The sequence below is a fragment of the Sapajus apella genome, unplaced genomic scaffold (genome assembly GCF_009761245.1).
Source record: "Sapajus apella isolate SASKATOON/1434 unplaced genomic scaffold, GSC_monkey_1.0 scaffold75, whole genome shotgun sequence".
Classification (NCBI taxonomy): Eukaryota; Metazoa; Chordata; class Mammalia; order Primates; family Cebidae; genus Sapajus; species Sapajus apella.
This window is the reverse complement of record NW_022437015.1, coordinates 10,055,224-10,075,030: the sequence shown is the minus strand read 5'-3', so window position 1 is coordinate 10,075,030 and position 19,807 is coordinate 10,055,224. Positions and strand designations below refer to the sequence as shown.

The following is a 19,807-nucleotide window of genomic DNA, read 5'->3' as shown; positions in this document are numbered from 1 at the left end:
CCAGGGAGCTATCCAGGGTACTAGACCGTGTCTACTGAAGGTGTCATGATACTCTGGGCAAAAACTCTGCCCATTTCAATGTCTACCTATTTTCCTAATTTCAACTTGCTTATTTTTGACCTGTTGACCACAGGTAACCTAGAATTCTATCACCTGCCACATGTGTTCTCATTCTAAATGAATGATTTGCCTCTCTGTCTCCCTTTCTCACTCTCTTTCTCTCTCTCTGGTATGTGTGTATGTGATTTGGTGTGTGTGTGTGTGTGTGTGTGTGTGTGTGTGTAATCTTCTGTAGACACCTTCAAATTTGCCCATTTTCATAGTTGGATTCCTTAACATGGCATCAGAATAAAAGGCACTTTAATTATGTTTAACTACATAGACTAGTAAGTTGTTATAAGCATGCCAACTTTTCTTTGTACATAATGAGGTCTTAAAGTGACATGCCCTAGAGACATTTTCCCCATTATCTTGGTGACTAACATTTGGCTCCTCATTAATTATGCAAGTTTCTAAAGCCAGCTTGAATTTCTCCTCAGAAAATTGGATTTACTTTTCTGTTACATCATCAGGCTGCAAATTTCCCAAACTTTCATGCTCTGCTTCCCTTTTAAATGTTAAGTTCCAATTCCAAATCATCTCTTTGTGAATGCATAAAACTAAATGCCTCTAAGGGCACCCAAGTCACCTCTTGAATGCTTTGTTTCTTAGAAATTTCTTCCACCAGATACCCTAACTCATCTCTCTCAAGTTCAAAGTTCCACAGATCTCTAGGGTGGGGGCAAAATGCTACTAGTCTCTTTGTTAAAGCATAGCAAGAGTCACCTTTATTCCAATTCCAAACAAGTTACTCATTTCCATCTGAGACCACCTCAGCCTGGACTTCATTGTATCACTATCAGCATTTTGGTCAAAGCTATTTAACAAGTCTCCAGGAAGTTCCAAACATTCCTACATCTTCCTGTCTTCTTCTGAGCCCTCCAAACTGTTCCAACCTCTGCCTGTTACACAGTTTCAAAGTTGCTTCCACATTTTTTAGTATGTTTATAGCATCACCCCACTACCTTGGTACCAATTTATTGTATTTGTCCATTTTCATACTGCTATAAAGAACTGCCTAAGACTGGGTAATTTATTTTTAAAAAGAGGTTTAATTGACTCACAGTTCAGCCTGGCTGGGGAGCCTCAGGAAACTTACCATCAAGGCAAAGGGGAAGCAAGGCACCTTCTTCACATGGCAGCAGGAAAAAGAAGTGCTGAACAAAGGAAGGAAGAGCGTCTTATAAAACCATCATATCTTGTGAGAATTCACTCACTATCACGAGAACAGCATGGGGGAAACCACCCCCATGATTCAATTACCTCCACCTGGTCTCTCCTTTGACACTTGAGGATTATGGAGATCACAATTCAAGATGAGATTTCAGTGGGGACACAAAGCCTGACCATGTCAAGTCTGGATGGGATATGGGGATACCTAGAAAAAGAGAAAAAGGGTGGGACTGAAACCTGAAGTTCCAACAGACAGAGATTGGGAAGGTGAGGGATGATCCAGTAAAGGATACTGAGAAGATGTAGAAGAAAAACAATGATGTAGGAGAAAAAGAAACACTATTTTGTTCTGGAAGCCAACTAAAGAGAATATTTAAAGAGAAAGGAAGTCATGAACTTCCATCAAATGCCAGTGAGTGTTGAAGCAAGCTGTCACTACCATGTTTTTTGCTGACAGGAGAGATCCAACAGAGAAAAATAGATGTTGTCGGTGTAGGGCGGGTTACAGAACAAAGCCTTTGAGTAGGCAAGAGGGGATGAGACCTAGTGCTCAAAAGGTTGGCCCCAGCTAACACTGTCAGTTCAGCCAAATATGAGTTTATGCGTGTGCGTGTACACACACACACACACACATTTTCACGATTTATAGCTCCATGCACCCACTACTTTCAAAGCTTTGACTTTTACAAAACCCTGTTGGTTAAGCTCACTTTCTCCTTGAGATTTTCAGCAGAGTAAGTGGGAGGACACTATCAGTTATCTTTGTTCGTAATTCAGTGCAATCTCTGTGGTCAGTTTTGCTTCATTAGCTTGTGAGACCAGATGATGAGACAAATGGAAGGCATAGCTCAGTGTTTTCGGGAGCACACCACAACAGCCCTAGGTGTAGAAGGGGGCACGGGGTGGTATGCCTTTTAAGAAGAACATTAGAAATCTCTCTAAGGTCCTGCGTTGTTTTAGCCCTGTTACAGTTGCTCTTTTGTCTTTGAAGTGACAAATGTGGAATAAATTTTTAACTTTCAGTTCTGAAGTGTTTTGATGAGAAGGATCTTGATTATTCCTCGTATAAGATTGTACTTTATCTCTGTCATATCGCAAGCTCCCAGTACAGCGTGCAGCTTAGAGTAACGAAGTAGTAAAGCTCGCTTTGAAGAAGGTAGAAAAAATTATGATTATCATCACTACAGACCCAATATTCTCAGATGGGGCTGGAGGATGGCCTAGCTTCAGAATCATGCCTTTTTTTTTTTTTTTATCATTTTTTTATTTGCCACAAATGGAGTTCATTAAGTGGCATATGTATTCCTGTGTGTGTTTGTGTGCATGTGTGAAGAAGAGAAACATTGTTTGTCATTAATAGTGTGAGGACAACCAGCGGGAGCATCCTGAGATGGACAAGTGAGGTAGGGGGTAGGGGGGACAGGTATATTCATTTTTTTTTAATGGGGGTTATCCTGCCTTTACCTTCTAGGAGGATAATGTATGATGTACTAAAACACCCGCCCTATTATTTGTCACTAAGTATCGAAATGGGCGTGATTTGGCATGTAAGACACTCGCTTTTCGTGAGCCCTGCAGAGATACTCTTGGAGTCCTAACCTGACCCTGACTCCTCAACTGTTCGGGAGGCTCTCCCAGTTCTAGCATCCTTTTTGAGAATCCTACCGCGCGCCAGCAATGCTGCTCCGTGGACTTGAGAGGGCCTGCTGAGCATGTGTAAAGATCGCCGCGCATGCTCCGTGGAGTGGGCAGGTTTACCGAGGCGCTAGCAGGGGCTTTTACTACTCTTCACCCGCTTCCCCAGCCCAGAACGCCCCCCTTCCCTCTATCCCACCACCCACCACTCGGTCCCCCGCATCCACCCCGCCCCTCTATCCCGCCCCCTTCACCCCAGGCTGGGGAATCTCCATTGACGTTTGGGTGACGCTGCTGTGCTGCCGCCGTGGGGGGGTGGGGGGGAGTCCAGGCGCCGCACAGGTAACGCCGCCGCTGCCGCCATATTGACATAGCAGGGAGCGGGGAGGGGACCCGAGGAAGCGGGGTGTTGGGGGGAGTCACCACCGAGCGGCCGTCGTGGTGGTGGCAGTGGTGAGCGCGAACCGAGCGGCAGCTCTTGAAGAGGCAGCACAGAGTTGTCTTCCTATGGGAATCACCGGGCGGCGGCGACGGCGACCCCCCGCTCCCAGCCTCTGAGAGACCCGTCGGCGAGCGCAGCGGTAGCTGAAGGCGGGGCTGGGGGTCGCCGCGGTAGCGGCGGCGGCGGCGGCGGCGGCGGCAGCGGCAGCGGCGGGCCAGTTCCTTAGACAGGATGCGCGGCCGCGCCAGCGGTAGGCGGCAGCTCCTGTTCGAGTGCTCCTGAAGGGGAGATGCTACCATTCGCTCCTCAGGACGAGCCCTGGGACCGAGAAATGGAGGTGTTCAGCGGCGGCGGCGGCGCGAGCAGCGGCGAGGTTAGTGTGGTGGCCGAGAGGGGCTGGAGCCAACCCCCGCCTCCTTCCCCTCAAGACCTTGGCTGGGGACCGAGAGAGGAGAGGCGTGGGGCCGGGAAATCGGGCTCCCGGGCAAGCCCCCTTGCTGCTTCCTCCACTGCCCTTTCGCTGGGGAGCGGGCGGGGATGAGACGGCGGGCTCGGGCATGCGGAGTGAGTGCAGCCTGGGCCCCGGCTCGGCCTTGGGCGGAGCGCCTGCCTGGCGGGCCGTGCCAGAGTTGTTGTGACGAAGTTTCTTCACTTTCCGACCCGAAGGGGGACTTGGGGACTGGCGGGGTGCTGTGCCTGACTCCGCGCGTCCCTTTTTCTCCGCCGCGCCTAGTTTGCTTCCTGGGAACACTTTGGGGGACAGCTGCGGACTCCAGCTCGCTGTTGAACCCCGGGCGCTTTAGGAACCCAGTGCAACAAACACACCAAGGTGACTAAGTAACTCTGGGGACATTTGCACATACGCACGAGTGTTCCCTGGTAACAGCTTTCTTGTTTCTCTGTGGCTTGTTATGGTTGCTCGTAATAACCCATGTCGAGATGCACTGGCGACCTCTCTCCAGTCACCAGGTTTCAGGTGATGTTCTACTGCCTCCTCTCAGGTCCCCTTGATTCTACTGCAGTCTTGCTCCGCCCCTTCTCCTTTCCACAACCGCTATACCCACCCAGTTGGTCTGTAAAAAAAGATGCAAAGTAAACCCCAGCCCTTATGAATAAGATGAATCTTTGTTAAGAGTTAGCGAGGTTCAACCAAAATACTTTGGTTCACCTCTCTTCCCACTCTTCTTACCTCTGAAATTGTTCTGGTTGGGCTTTGGTCAGCTGTGCAGTGAGAACTTAGATATGCACAGGTGCTTTGTTTTTATTGTTGTTATGAAAGCGGGCAGCATTTAAACACAAAAACGTGTCTTTTGTGATAGAAAGTTGGATCCTTTTCTGATAACTTAATCGACTGCGTACAACTCCAGTAGAGGCCACCATACACCTCCTAAAAATAGTTGGTGAAATTGATTCACAGTAGGATATTTTGAGGTAAGACTCTCAATCCTCAACATCTAAAGGGTGCAACTTTGTCTTCAAGTACTTGCTCCATTTTTAAAAAAATACGCATTGGGCTGTTATATAATTACCTTGTTCTTTTTTTTTTATCATATATACTGGGGTTAAGATTACATACTAGCATAACATGTAGTAAGGAATGTAGTGGAAATAAATTCAGAAGTACCCTAAATCTGAACCCTCTATACTTATAGGAAATATTTTATTAGTAAACCAAGCAATTCCAATATACATTTTAATATTTTACATCTCGTAAGAACAAGATAAATGAATAGGCGTTTCTTTCTTCTTGAAATGTGGGGATGCTAACTGCTTGCACAATTGTCTAGCAAGTCTATTGAAGGGGAGAGGAATTTTGTTTTATTCATGTATGTAACTTACTGAACTTATAGTCAGGCATTTAGTTTATAAAAACAGTTAAATGCTTTGATATAAGGATGGGACGGGAGGTGGGAAGCGTTTTGCATGCCTACTATTTTATTATTTTTGTTAACTTTGAATGTAGTATGTTTTAAATTGTAATTACCACATGGTTTTTTTATTGTTTGCAGTATGTTTTAGGTATTGTAGAGATTTAACAATGGGTCTCTCTACCTCAGCAATTTGGAAAAATACTCGAGTGGAAATTGTTAATCCCTATGAAGTAAAACGAAAGGTGAAGGTAATGTGGTGAAGATAGTATTTCTGCCTTCTTTCTCTAAAACAGTTATGATTCGTTAGATTTAACCCTGCAAGTTACTTAATAAAAAATATTCTAGGTGAAAACTGAATGCTACATTTGAACAGACCCACTTAGTACTTAGAAGAGTTTGTTTTTAAATATATTCTTTTGATAAGAAGTAAACAAGTTTACTTTTGTTAATTTATATTTATTTTAATTATAAATTTGTTGATGTTGGCTTTAGAAATGCTGATTTTGAGTACAAGCTCTACAACCCTCAATTGTGATAATTTAGGACTAAGTGTTTTTGTTGTAGAATATATACTTTAAAAATGTAATGGAATCCTTAAAATGTAGGTGAGAACCTGTTAACTTTAATGTCAAAAGAAATAATTTCCGTCTATTTCTGTGTGTGTGGAATCCTGGTAAGATTAAAGATTATAGACATTAACATATATTTTTGAGTCTTTTTGTATATTTTGCCTGTCTTGCTTGCATGGACAGTTTTTAACCTTTGAATTATCATTCAGAAGTGTGTAAATTGGCTGGTTGAGATTCTTAACATGTTTTCCCACAGGAAAAACTTATTAAGGGTACTTACATTTTTAGATGAGTACACAGTAGCAAGGTATAATGATGATGAGCCTAACCACTGTATGTAAAATTGTTCTATGGTGAAATGTGTTGAGGTTTCAACCAATGATTAGCTTGGTTCCAGTGAGAGGTAGAGAATGGGCCTGAAAGGGGGTAACCTGGGATCTTTTGGTTTCTGGGAAGAGAGTTCTTAGAAGAGGGAAGATAGGGTAAGCGAGAAAGCCTGCTTGTGAGAGCTCTTGCAGGGACTGTCTCAATTAGGTCTACTGGGAATAGGAACTTCAAAGGGTATCACCCCTCAGTCAGCCACAGATTTAGCTCTTGCCTGGATTCTGTCAGGATCAAAAAAGAGGTTTTACTTGAGGTGGAATGGCTATTGGTCCTTCCTGGGCAAGGATCATAAAGAACAACCAGTTTGACTAATGTGAACTTTTCATGAGTTAATGTCATGCATGTTACAGTTTGTTCACTTAGTTGTTTGTTTTTTTGGTGAGGAACAAAATGCTTTCTTATGGAGTTGATTATAGAATTTTCACATTTCATATCATATTAAAAGTCTAGTATTTTTATATTATTTCTCTAGCAATGCTGCTTTTGTTTAAGCAAGTTAGTTTTTTTTTTTTTTTTGAGTCAGAGTCTTACTATGTCATTGTCCAGGCTGGCCTTGAACTCCTGGACTCAAACAATCTTCATGCCTCAGCGTCCCAAGTAGCTGGGACTACAGGTGCTGACAACCATGCTTGTCTAAGCAAATTAGATTTAAGAGTATATAGTTTACTGATAAAAACCAACTGGGGAAAACTTCTAGTTTTAATTAATTTTCATGAGACTCTGTAGTAATAGAGGAAAGAACAACTTTGTAGGCAGACAAATCCGGTTTCTTGTCTGAATAACATGCCATACTCATGGTGTGACAAAAGGCACATTACTTAACCCCTTTGAACCTCACTTTCTTTATCTATAAATTGGAGAAAAACCATCTTCAAGAGTTGTTATGTAAAGAAAATTCAGTGCTGAGTTTAATAAACTTGGCAAGATGTTTTGCACATAGTAAGTGTCTAGTACACAATGGTTCCCTCTATTTTCCCATAGTCATCATGCTTCTTTCCCTGCCTCTAAAGTCTGAACTACTGTCATCTATATTAAAATCCTGGGATTCAGATAACCATTACCATAGCCCCAGCCTTTCCTTTTATAAGCAGTTTTTCTTAAGACCCCTTCCTAAATTTGATTATTTCATCTAAGTATAGTGGTGCTCTCACTCTGAACATTTGTAATCACAGGGTGATCCAGGGATAAAATACAGAGTTGTATTTAGAAACGCCTGGAAGGATAAGGAGAGCCAAATAATTTCATTTGTTAAATCTGGCTGATGAGGTGTTTCATTAAACTTTTTATTATTATTTTTTAAAACTCTGAACTCTTGTCATGGTAGGATTCGGTTCAATTCATGAAGTGTTTATTGAGTACAGGGCAGTGCTGTACATAGTACTGTGATGTGAAATGACTAAAAATATACCACAGAGTCCCACCCTATCCCCACAAGTTTACATTCAGGTAGTAAGACAGGCGTATGTGGAAATTGTTATTGTAAAAGGCATAAGATTATCAACAATGCATGGTGGTGGTGGTTTAGGGATGGATCTGGTAAGGCTTTGTGAAGGAGGTGGAATTTGAGCAGGGCATTAGAAAGTGGCAATATTTTCACAGACAGATGAAAGGAGCATATTTTACATGGATGGCTGCAATATTAGAAAAGGCATGGAGGTGTTCCGAAAGAGGAATCTGATACTGTTAATAAGTCTGTGATGTGGGAGAGAGATAGTGAGAGATAAGGTAGTGAATGTATTAGAGGTAGGCTAGGCCCAGGTTGAATGGGACTTTTTAAACTAGTTTAAGCGTTCAATTTTATCTCATAAATAGGAGCCACTGAGGGTTTTTGAGGACATGAGTGACATTATCAGATTTGTGCTTTGAAAAATAACTGATGGTAGTGAGAAATGGGAGAGATATGGAAGGTGGGGAATACCAGCTAGGAGGCTGTTGTGTTAGTGGAAGTAGTAGTGAGATTTTGAACTAGTATAGAAGGGGTAGAAAAGAGGTGACTGATGTGAGAGACCTGGCAGAGGTAGAATAGTTACAGTTTGATAACTGATTAGGTGTTGGAGAGTAAGAAAAAATAACAAACAACTGAGATTAGAAGTGTCCTGGTAGGAATTAATACAATGTAACAGATATATAATGCATGCCTGTGAATATAAGTCTCTATATTAGCCACTAGGCTAACATAAAAATAAATAGATCATTGTAGTACAGGGAGACAGAAATCTAAAGTGAACTCCCCCCTTTCTAATATTGTATTGAATAATAGCATTCCACTCTGAAGATTTCCTTCATGCATAGAATGCTTAAATCCTTTACTACTAAAAGTGAATGCACTTATTACTAGCTAAACTGTTTTTTTTAATGGGCCTTAGGCCTGTAATTCTTGTTTCACCAATGCTCATCTTAAATAGTCAGCAGCTGTGAGTACAGAGCCCTGTTCTGACAACAGTGACCAGTACTTATTTCTGGAATGTGGAAGGAGAGCAGGGGCATCTGTATTTTTTGTATGCTTTCACTAGGTTTATTTGGAATAGAGAAGCAGGGAGGAGTCAGAGGGCAGTGGCTCCTCCCTGTCACAGGTGCCTTCTCAGTTCCTCCAAGTCAATCTTTCTTTAAACCAGTCTGATCTGGAAATAATCAGGTCAGTTCCTTTAGGGCAGGGCCTGTATATTTCCCACCTTGATTAGTTCATCAAGAGAGCTAATTACCTCCTTGTTCCATAATAAGGCCTACTGATAGGGTAGTTGCTTTTCTGGACCATGTTGTTTTAGTACCTACCCTGTCATAGCCTCTCTCATCTAGAATTTTGATGAGGAAATTTAAGATTTTTTTCCCTCCTTGTAATATCTTTCTTGGTGCTGTCATTGTATTTAGCAGCAGTTTTTAAGATTTGATATGCACTTGGAATCTTGAGGTGTAAGCCTTTTAGTACTTTGTCAGAATTTGCTATGTAATGTTTATTCATTTATGTTATTTCCAAGGATTATTTACTGTTCCTGCCAATAATTTTTTTTCTGTATTTTCTTTTATTTTTGTTTGTCTTTAGGTGGAAAAGGAGTTGATGGGAGAGAGATTTAGAGCTAAGCTAAATCTGGCTTTTGCAGATAAGACATGTTTTCTAAATTGCCCTGGAGACATTCTGTAACTGATTTTACTGCTAGATTTTAATCTGTATCTCTACACTAGGAACAGGTCCTGCTGTAGTTGTGTGTGTGTGTGTGTGTGACAGAGAGAGGAAGAGAGAGAGAGAGAAAGAGGGAGGGTGGAGCAGAGTGCATGTGTGTTACCTCTTGATTTGCTTCATTTCACCAAGTATTTGAGATGATTTATGGGAAATATAATCTGATAACTATTTTGATATTGAGGATAAGGGAAAACAAAGTAGGAGATATAGGAAAAGGGTGGAGGCTAGGGAATGAAGGGTAAAATAGAACACAAATAAATAGGCTCTAAGAGCCTACGACATGTTTAAAGTATAGTTGAATTATACATTTGGCCTTGAGTTTTCTTAGCTGGTTGTTCTCAACTCTGGCTCTGTATTATATTTACCTGGGAGTTTAAAAAATTACCCATGTCATTGTTCCCCTCAGAGATTTACATTTAACTAATCTAGAGGGGACCTGGGCATCTGTTCCCCAGATGCTTATGATGCACAGCCAGGGCTGAAGACCACACAGCTCTAGGCCAAAGTAAAAAGAGAGATAGTCACATAGTTGTCATTATTCAATAGGAAAAAGCATATTCATTTTTAGTGATGTTTTACTGTGTGTTATTTTGTTGTTGTTTTAAGATATGACTGGAGCCAAATGGGGTTGTTTGAACTGTCCTATATGTTCTTGCTTTTTAGTTTTGAGGAATTTGCTTTTCCATTAGCATTTAACAAAATTTTAGTGCCGTAGCTAGTTTTGATATAGTTTAGCTATGTAATTAAGAGGTTAAATTACTTGTTCATCCATTTTACTTGCTAAGTAAGGAGATAGTGACTGTTTTGAATGACAAATATCCCATTACATCTCTAACAAAAAATTTCCAAGGCCATGGGTAATTATTACTGTGAGACCCCTCTGACTCTCCTGTAAAGTGATTGAAGACAAACTTCAAGAGGAAATATAGCAATTTAAACACCTAATTTTTAAAAACCTGGTAAGATGTTGGAATCCATTTCATTTAAATGTATCTAATCTTAAGGGAGAAAGAGATAATAGCATTTATTGGGCATAAAATATGTGCCAGCTAGTACTAGATGCAACATAGATTATCTCAGTTTTATTCACTCTTGAAAACATCTTGGTAAGACAGGTGTGTCTTTTTAACAGATGAGAAAGATACATGCAAGTTAGTGGGAAGTATGTCTGGAATTTGAACCTAGATTACTTTAAATTCTGCTTTTTCCTCTGTACATTGCTATTTCCCCCATAAGGACAATATTGAAAATAAGGAGAGAATATAGATGAGTTTTTAGCAACCATATTAGTTCAGCAGTCAGGTGTGCTGATTCAAAAGCCATGCATGTCTATTTAAGTTAAATAAAAGTCAACAAAAATCCCAGCAAGCCTGTTGTTTTGTTTTGTTTTGTAAACAGACAAGGTTATTCTAAAATATATATGTAATATTACAGGACCTAGAAGCTCTAAAACAATTTTGAAAAAGAAGAATAAAATAAAGAATCACTCTACTGGACATTAAGTTTTACTATGTAACTGTAATAAAGACAATGTGGTATTGGTGGAAGAATAGACACATAGATCAGTAGAATAGAATAGAGTATCCGGAAATAAAGCCACACAAATACACTCAACTGAATTTTGAGAAAAATTGCAAACAAACAAAAAAAGATCAAGGTCAGTTTTTAAAGCCTGAGGAAATTTTAGGGGAAAATTTGCTACCTTTTTTCGAAAAAACAACTTAAAATTTACACTTTCTTTCTGAAGATTCTGGAGAAATTGTGACATAAAACATTTTTGCTATTTTAAATTACTACAGTTGAAATTAGTCATTAAGATATAAGTGAAAATGGAACATGAATTATCCTAAAAATCATAAGCTTTATGAGAGTTGAGATTTAGGGATTAACCTACTCAAAGGATCAGAGTGGACAAAACTTCAGAAAACAAAGGAGAAAAACATCATATGAGGGGAAATGTGGACTGAATGTCAGGTTTCAAATGACTTATTTTTTCTTAAATACAGCATTATGAGAGGGGTTTGGTATATGTGTTAAACAAATTGTACTAATTGAGAATAGTCAAAATTCAAAATTAAGGGAAGTAGATAAACCATTAGGCTTGATTTGATAAAAATATTTTGCATTCATGAATGTTCACCTGGGGTAGATGCAGTGATAAACGAATGCTGTTGGAAACAGTTCCGTTTCAGACTTACAAGGGCATATACAGAAAACCATATGTTAATTATAGAGACATGTACAAGAATGACAGAACATATATAAAATAATTTGTATTTGATTTTGTACTTTATTTTAGAGATGGAGAAGAGTAATTCTAGACCTTATGGCACAACCATAAAATATTGTGTTTATCATGTGTAGAGCAATTATGTTGGAATAAGTAAATACTTATAGAACCTCTTAAGGGAGGTCAGTCAATATGGGTTTACAAAAAAGCCATGGTCATTCAGCAACTTCATATCTTTGAACAATATTAATTTGATTTTATTTGGTCTTTATTCATGATATTGCGTGTATCAGTACTTCTTCCTTTTTTATTACTGTGCACTATTCTGTTACGTGAATGTACCACAGTTGATTTGTTCATTAATAAGTTGAAGGACATTTGAATTCGGGTTGTTACCAGTGTTTGGTGATTATGAATAAAGCCGTTATACACATTTGTGTGAAAATTTTGATTTGAACATAACTTTTCACGTATGTTGTGTAAACATTTAGGAGTGAGTTGCTGTATGAGAATTCCAGCTTCTCTGAATGCTTGTCAGCACTTGGTGTTGTCAGATTATGTTTAAAAAAATTAGCCGTTCTAATAGGAGTGTAGGGGTATCAAATTCTGATTTTAACTTGCATTTCCCTAATGACAAATGTTACTAAGCATATTTTCATATGCTTATTTGCCATCCGTATACATTCTCTGATGAGTTGTTTTTTCAGAATGTTTGAAATTGTTCAAATTGGGTTGTTTTCTTATTATTGAATTTGAGAGTTCTTGATGTTCCAAATGCAATTCCTTTATTAGATATTGATTTACAACTATTTTTCTCATTCTGTGGTCTGTCTTTTCATTCTTTTAACAAAGAATAGAGGCTTTTCATCTTAATGAAGTTCAGGCAGGTTTTTTTTCTTTTATGGATTGTGTTTTTGGTGTTGTAGCTAAGAAATCTTTGCCTAATCCAAAGTTACAAAATTTTTCCCTTATATTTTCTTCTGGAAGTTTTTAAGTTACATATCTTAGTTTAGGTATTTGATCCATTTCTAGTTGATTTTTGAATATGGTGGGTAGTGTGATTGAAGTCTACTTTTTAACATAGATATGTCCATTTGCTCTGCCACCATTTGTTGAAAAGACTACCTGTTCTGCATTGAATTGCCTTTGCACTATATCAGAAATCATTTTGTCACATATGTGTAGTTTACATAATAATTTTAATGAAGTAGTCCTGTGTGAGCATAGGTATACGGTGTTAAAAAATTCTTGAGGTTCTTTCTGTATTGAGTTTAGTTAAATATTCTTTATTAAAATAATTTCTGTGGTGTATTTTCTTTGCAGTCATTAATTTTCAAAACACTAAATGACTGTTCTTAGACCCTTTTATAGATACGAAACCTAGTGGTGCTAGAAGTTTTTTATTTTATATTTTTAAATTTCTATTTCATTTTATTTATTTTTTTTGAGACTGAGTTTTTCTCTGTCACCAGGCTAGAGTGCAGTGGCGCGATCTCGACTCACTGCAACCTCCGCCTCCCACCTCCCGGGTTCAAGCAATTATCCTGCCTCAGCCCCCCAAGTAGCTGGGAGTACAGGCACCCACCACCATACCTAAATAATTTTTGTATTGTCTTTTAGTGGAGATGGGGTTTCACCATGTTGGCCAGAATGGTCTCGATTTCTTGACCCCGTGATCTACCTGCCATGGCCTCCCAAAGTGCTGGGATTACAGGTGTGAACCACCATGCTCAGCCAGTGCTAGGAGTTTTATGTGAACTTTCTCATTCTGCAGTGATACCTCTGCTTATATCCTCCCCAATATCTGTACATTACCCCTAACATTTTTTATGCAGCAGTTGGTGACCTGTTAGTTGCTTAGTACTAGACATGAAAGCTACAAGACTAAATAAGCTTCCATTCATATTCTAGAAACTATCTCTTTGCCAAGAAAATGGAAGCCTGGAATGTTGGAGCTTTGTTAACCACCATTAACATATATTTAGTTTTGCTCTTTTAAAATAAAATTATTTTGGCTTAGCATGGTGGCTCACACCTGTAATCCCAGCACTTTTGGAGGTGGCATGAGAAGAATATTTGAGCCCAGGAGTTTGAGACCAACCTGGGCAACATAGTGACACCCCGCCTCTAAAAAGAATAAAAAAATTAGCCAAGTGTGTTGGCGCATCCCTGTGGTCCCAGCTACATGTGGAACTGAGGTGGGAGGATCACTTGAGCCTGGGAAGCCAAGGCTGCCGTGAGCCATGATTGCCCTACTGCACTCCACCCTGGGTGGCAGAGCGAGATCTTGTCTCAAAAAAAAATTATTTTAGCTTTTAAAATTGACAAATAACAGCTGTATATTCCTTTTGGTTTTAAGAGGAGAATGACAGTCATTCTTTGAGAAACACCTAACTACTTTCTTTAACCTTGGTTAATGATACCTATGTGAAAGAGGAAATATGAGAATAATGTAGGTTGGGGTTGTATTGAAAATATTGTGCTAATTAAATTGACTGTTATTCTTAAGCTTAAAGAAATATAAACAGTTAGTTAGCCATTGTAGATTCTTTAGAAATTCAGAATAGCATAGAGGATAAGAGCTGGTGCCCTAGAGCTAGAATGCCCGAGTTTAAATTCTGGCTCTCCATTTATTTACTGTGTGTCCTTGGACAAATTACTTAACTTCTCTGTACTTTACTTGGTTGCTCTATCTGTTAAATGGGGATAGCAGTAGCATATAATATATGTAAAGCACTTAGAATAATATCTTTTGCATTGTAAGCATTCGGTAAATATTAGTTATTACTATTTTTAAATGTATCACATCCACAATGAGTTATTGAAGATTAACGGGCTTACAAATTTAAAAAATCACCTATTGCATAATGATATTGAAATATCATATATAATTACGCAGTTATTAGTATTTCTTCTTATTTAAAGGTATTTATATACAAATACACATTTCTCCTTTTTGACCATTTGCTTCTACATGTGGCTTGACTTTTGAAACATTTTATTCTTTCTTGATTAGCTGTAGTAAGGCTTTTTCTTTTTTTCTTATTCATTCCTCAAGAAGATGGTACTGCTTTTACTGAGCTTCTATTTTCTGTATTCACTGAACTTCTGTTTGCTATAGTCTATTGACTTGTGATTTTCTCTTAACTAGTTTTTTGACAGCAAACATGTATTAACAGAATAAAACCCACACATATCAGGTAGAATTTGACCTCAAGCTAAGGTTGTGTAGTAACTGTCTATTTTGATCTTTTCCACATAGAAACCCATTTTGTTTTTAATTTCTTTCCTTTATTCTCCATTGTTTATGAAGTGATGAAAGAATAGAGTAATATGGTGTAGGACGTTTAGGAACTGTCACACACTGGGACAAACAAATTACTTTGTCCTGTCACTAGTTTGCTGTGTGTTTTTTTGGTAAATGTTATTTAATTAATTCTTCAGGTTCTTCACATATAAAATGGAAAATAACATGCTTATGATTATTTTTAGAAGTAACACAATTGTACTTTGTATATAACGTTTGCCAAGAATAATAAAGTTCTTTTTCCTTTCAAAAATAACTAAAGAATTAGGTGTTCTAGACAAAGTATTTCTTTTACCCTGATATATGACTCAGTGGACAATTTAAATTTAATTTATACCCCAAAGGTTGTATTTTAATGTAATTATGTAGACTTCATATCTCTGAGAGGTTACAGCAGTGATAATTACTACCTAGGAATATCCTATGTGTATGCAGGTTGTGTATATATGTGACTTCATTTATACCATATAAATACTTGTATTTTTTGAAAGTAAACTTCCCAAATGCATGTGTTGTAGCCCATATGAGACTGGTCAGACAGCCAGTGCCTTTGCATTGGGAACACTTTAGAGCTATTCAAAACTGATAAAGTCATTAGCTCTGATTTCAACTAAGCAGAGTAAACAAATTCCTGCATGAATAGAAACCAGGGAGCTGCTTTTCTGTCATTGTATCAAGGTTGTAAAAACTCAAATGTTCTGGAAATACCTTCTAACGTTTATGTAATATTGATGTACTTAGTTTAACTCAGTAGTAATAGTAGTTACTCAGTAACTCAGTAGTAATAGTAGTAGTACAACTTCTACTCTTTTTTAAAGCATGATGATAGTTGGATTGGTTTTAATTGGTTCTAAATATTATTTTGCATGCACTCACCAAAGTATGATTAAATATGTATAAAGTGCTGTGTTAGTTATTAGTCAGTGGTCCTTTGGTTGTTGATCTCAATTACTGTCTTGATAACTGAAAACTAATTGAGTATCTACCCATTTTTCCATAATGTACAAGGAAATGTCTGAACAGAAGGACAACATATCGTGTCAGAAATACCAACAAATTTAGCCTTATAGGAAGATTTTTTAAAAACATTTTGGGTGTGAATGTTTTAATTCCACACTTCTGTGGCATTATTCACAGATTCACAAATAGATCTTTCCCACCCTTTTGCTTTTCTAAAATATTAGTACCTGATTTCCTCCTACTCAAATAAGCTGTCAAGAAAGTAGAGCCTCCGTATGTATGGCAATTCATTTTGTGCCTTATTCTTGCTTTACATAGCTCCCCTTACTCTTGGCTATGCAATACCTAGCGATATAAATGCTACATAAATAGCTGTTAATAGAGATAATTTAAAATATAGAGGAGGAGATATAACAGATAAATAATAGAGATAATTTAAAGTATAGAGGAGGATGTGCATAGTTATATGTAAATGCTACATCATTTTATATAGAAAACTTGAGCATCTGTGGATTTTGGCATCCACGAGAGGTCCTGGAACCAATCCCCCATGAATACTGAGGTGATTTTCATGCAAGATATGAAATACAAAGAATTTCTAAGATACTTTTTCTTGAAAACAATTTGATGACTAACTCAAGCAATATATTTTTAATGTGATTTTGAAAAAGCTGGATTCCTCTTTGCTGTTAGAATTTAAGAGTCAGAAATTGGAAGTAAAATGACTTACTGTAACTTCTTCATGAAATTATGTTTCAAAGATGGTTTTAAACATTTTGAGTAAGAAAACTAATAAAAATCTAAGGAAAAATAATGACAGCTGCTTATTTTTGAAGTTATTTTATGAATTTTATTCATTTAGTTACCAGATTTTAGTCATTCCATTTTGTAAATATTTTTCCAGGGTCTATTATGTTCCAGATATTATGCTAGGTACTGGGTTAACAAAGAGTATATGATGCGATCCCTTTCGTCTGGGAATTTACAGCCTGATAGAGAGATGGACCAAATACCTAACGAGTAACACAGTGTTTACTGATAGAAGTCTGCATAGGGTAAGGTGGGAGGAAAAACGGAAAATAGAACGTTGAGTCTTGATAAAGATGTGTTGACATTCAAAAGCATGGGTAATTCAAAATGGCAAATACTCCAAAGATCATTCATATTTAACTTTGGAATTGGTTTCATGCCTTAATTTGAACATGGACGTGTTTTATCAGCTAATTACTTTTACAGCAGAGCCGCATGATTGCTTTTAAATGCCTGACTAAAGTAATCACTGGGAGGCTGTATATTCTTGTCCCATTCTGAGACTCTTTAAAAAAAGATACCTCTTTTTAAATTGATTTGAAACATAATTTCCCTTTCATAAGTCCTCCCTGAAGCAGTGACAATAATTAGGTGGGTATATTTCAAACCTATTCAGATACAACTACAGGAATCTTGTATAATTAGAAAGCCAGATAGGATCAAACTAAATCATTTAAAGTAAGTATTGTAGTTGCGAACAGATTTCTCACAAGCAGTATGTTGACTGTATAATTTAATCTGAAAGTTCAAAAAAATGAAAGTGTTTTGGGGAAATGACCATAAATATTAATAAAACTTTGAAAATTTTTGGTAGGATAAAAGTCAGAGTACAAATTAAAGCTCCCCTGGTGAATGCAAAAACAAACCAATTAAACCTTAGTTTGGAAATGCCTTGCGTAAAAGACTGTTAGAGAAATTGATTAAGTGTGTTACAGTAAAAATATACAAACATACTTTTTAAAATTTCTCTCCAATTTGTGTTTCTTAAAGCAAGGAGTATGTCCATGAGTATGTATATACCTTTATGAGTTGGTTTGGGAGATTCATTTCACATTGACCAAAAGTGATTCTATCATTATTTTAAAAGTGATCTTTCCACAACAGTATGACATACCAAAACTACACTAGGGCTGGGCACTGTGGCTCATGACTGTAATCCCTGTGTTTTGGGAAGCTGGAGCAGGAGGATTATTTGAGCCTAGGAATTCAAGGTTACAGTGAGCTGTGATCTCTCTGCTACTGCACTGCAGCCTGGGGCAACAGAGTGAGGTTGTATCTCAAAAAATAAACAAAAAACGAAACCAAAACTATTGAGTCAGTACTATTATGGTAATCATATAGCAGTAAGTTTTGATACACAGATTTATTGTTCTGTGTATAGGGAGCATATTCACCTCTGATGAATTATTAGCCAAAATGTTTTTATATCTTTTTTTCTGTATTCTGCTTTTGTCAGAAAACCATTCACATATCAGGCATTTATTGAGCACATGTCAGACACTGTGCCAGCTGCTTTAGGAACATTGTATGAATCCTGACAATCCTAGGTTGTTTATTTTACAGATGAAGAAATCACAACTAAGAAAGCTTAATAAACTTTGAAAAGACAATAAAAGTTTGAATCTTGGTCTGCTTAACACTGAAGAATTGCTGTTTTCATGGCATACTATGCCTGCCTCATGAATGAGACACAGCATCAATCCTCAAGGAGCTTGAAGTCTTGATGCATATGACAAGAAATTTATCGATATGGTGTATTACTAATCTTATTTTTAGCATTAAATTTTTAAATTGTTTTGAAAATAAAAGATAAAATTTGCCATCTTAACCATTTTAAAGAATACAGTTCAAAAGTGTTGAGTACATTCACATTATTGTGAAGCCAATCTCCAGGACTGTTTTTGTCCTGCAAAACTGGAACTCTTTACATGTTATGCAAAAGCTTTCCATTCTCCCTTCCCCACCAGCCCCAGCAACCAACTTTCTACTTTCCAACGCTGTGAATCTGACTATTCTATAGTATTTGTCATTTTGTGACTGACTTATTTCACTTCACATAATATCATCATGGATCATGTTGTAGCTTGCGTCAGAACTTCCTTCCTTTTTAAGGTCGAATGATATTTCATTGTATGTATATACTACATTTTGTTTAACTTGTCATCTGTTGATAGATACTTGGGTTGCTTCTACCTTTTGGCTATTTGTAAATAATGCTGCTAGGAACATAGGTGTACAAATATCTTTTTGAGACCCTGCTTTCAATTTTTTGGTTCTGTACTCAGAAGTGGGATTGCTGGATCATATGGTAATTCTATTTTAAATTTGTAAGTAATTACTATACTGGTTTTCATAGCAACTATACCATTTTACATCGTCACCAACAGTGCAGAGGTTCCAGTTGCTCCACATCCTTATGTATGGTGGAATTATTTTGAAAAGGTATATTCCAAGTTGTATTTTGGATTTAGTATGCATTGGACTTTTAAAAATCTTTCACCTTTTGTGGCAACAAAGCCATGCTGTTGATAATTCATGTTGAGAGGGTTAGCTCTTAAGATATTGAGATATCCCTGATTGTTAAAGGAATATGAAATTATGTTCTTGTAGTGATTCATCAAGGATCTAGAACCAGAAATACCATTTGACCCAGCAATCCCATTACTGGGTATATACCCAAAGGATTATATATCATTCTGCTATAAAGACACATGCATACATATGTTTATTGCAGCACTATTTACAATAGCAAAGACTTGGAACTAACCCAAATGCCCACCAGTGATGGAGTGGATAAAGAATACGTGGCACATATAACATCATGGAATACTATGCAGCCATAAAAAAGAATGAATTCATGTCTTTTGCAGGGACATGGATGAAGCTGAGAACCATCATCCTTAGCAGACTAACACAGCGACAGAAAACCAAACACTGCATGTTCTCACTCATAAGTAGAAGTTGAACAATGAGAACACATGGACACAGGAGGGGAACATCACACACTGGGGCCTGTCAGGGGGAGTCGGGGGAAAGGGGGAGGGAGAGCATTAAGACAAATATCTAATGCATGTGAGGCTTAAAACCTAGATGGCAAATTGACGGGTGCGAAAACCACCATGGCACATGTATACCTACATAACAAACCT

The 19,807-nt window shown here is 37.9% G+C and overlaps 1 protein-coding gene across 8 annotated transcripts in view; it reads left to right on the top strand.

Annotated features, from left to right (window-relative positions):
• Positions 1-3,030: 3,030 nt before the first annotated feature.
• The window catches only part of RPS6KA6 (ribosomal protein S6 kinase A6), a 130,234-nt gene continuing 113,457 nt past the window's right edge, over positions 3,031-19,807 (top strand). For 3 of the 8 annotated variants that reach the window (XR_004260815.1, XM_032251396.1, XM_032251398.1), the window contains exon 1: positions 3,729-5,468. Coding sequence is in view for 6 of the 8 variants with exons in the window: in XM_032251396.1 (XP_032107287.1) it covers positions 5,337-5,468 (132 nt within the window). In the remaining 2 variants the exon portion in view is untranslated. The other 5 variants (XM_032251395.1, XM_032251392.1, XM_032251394.1 and 2 more) reach the window with 5 other exon arrangements.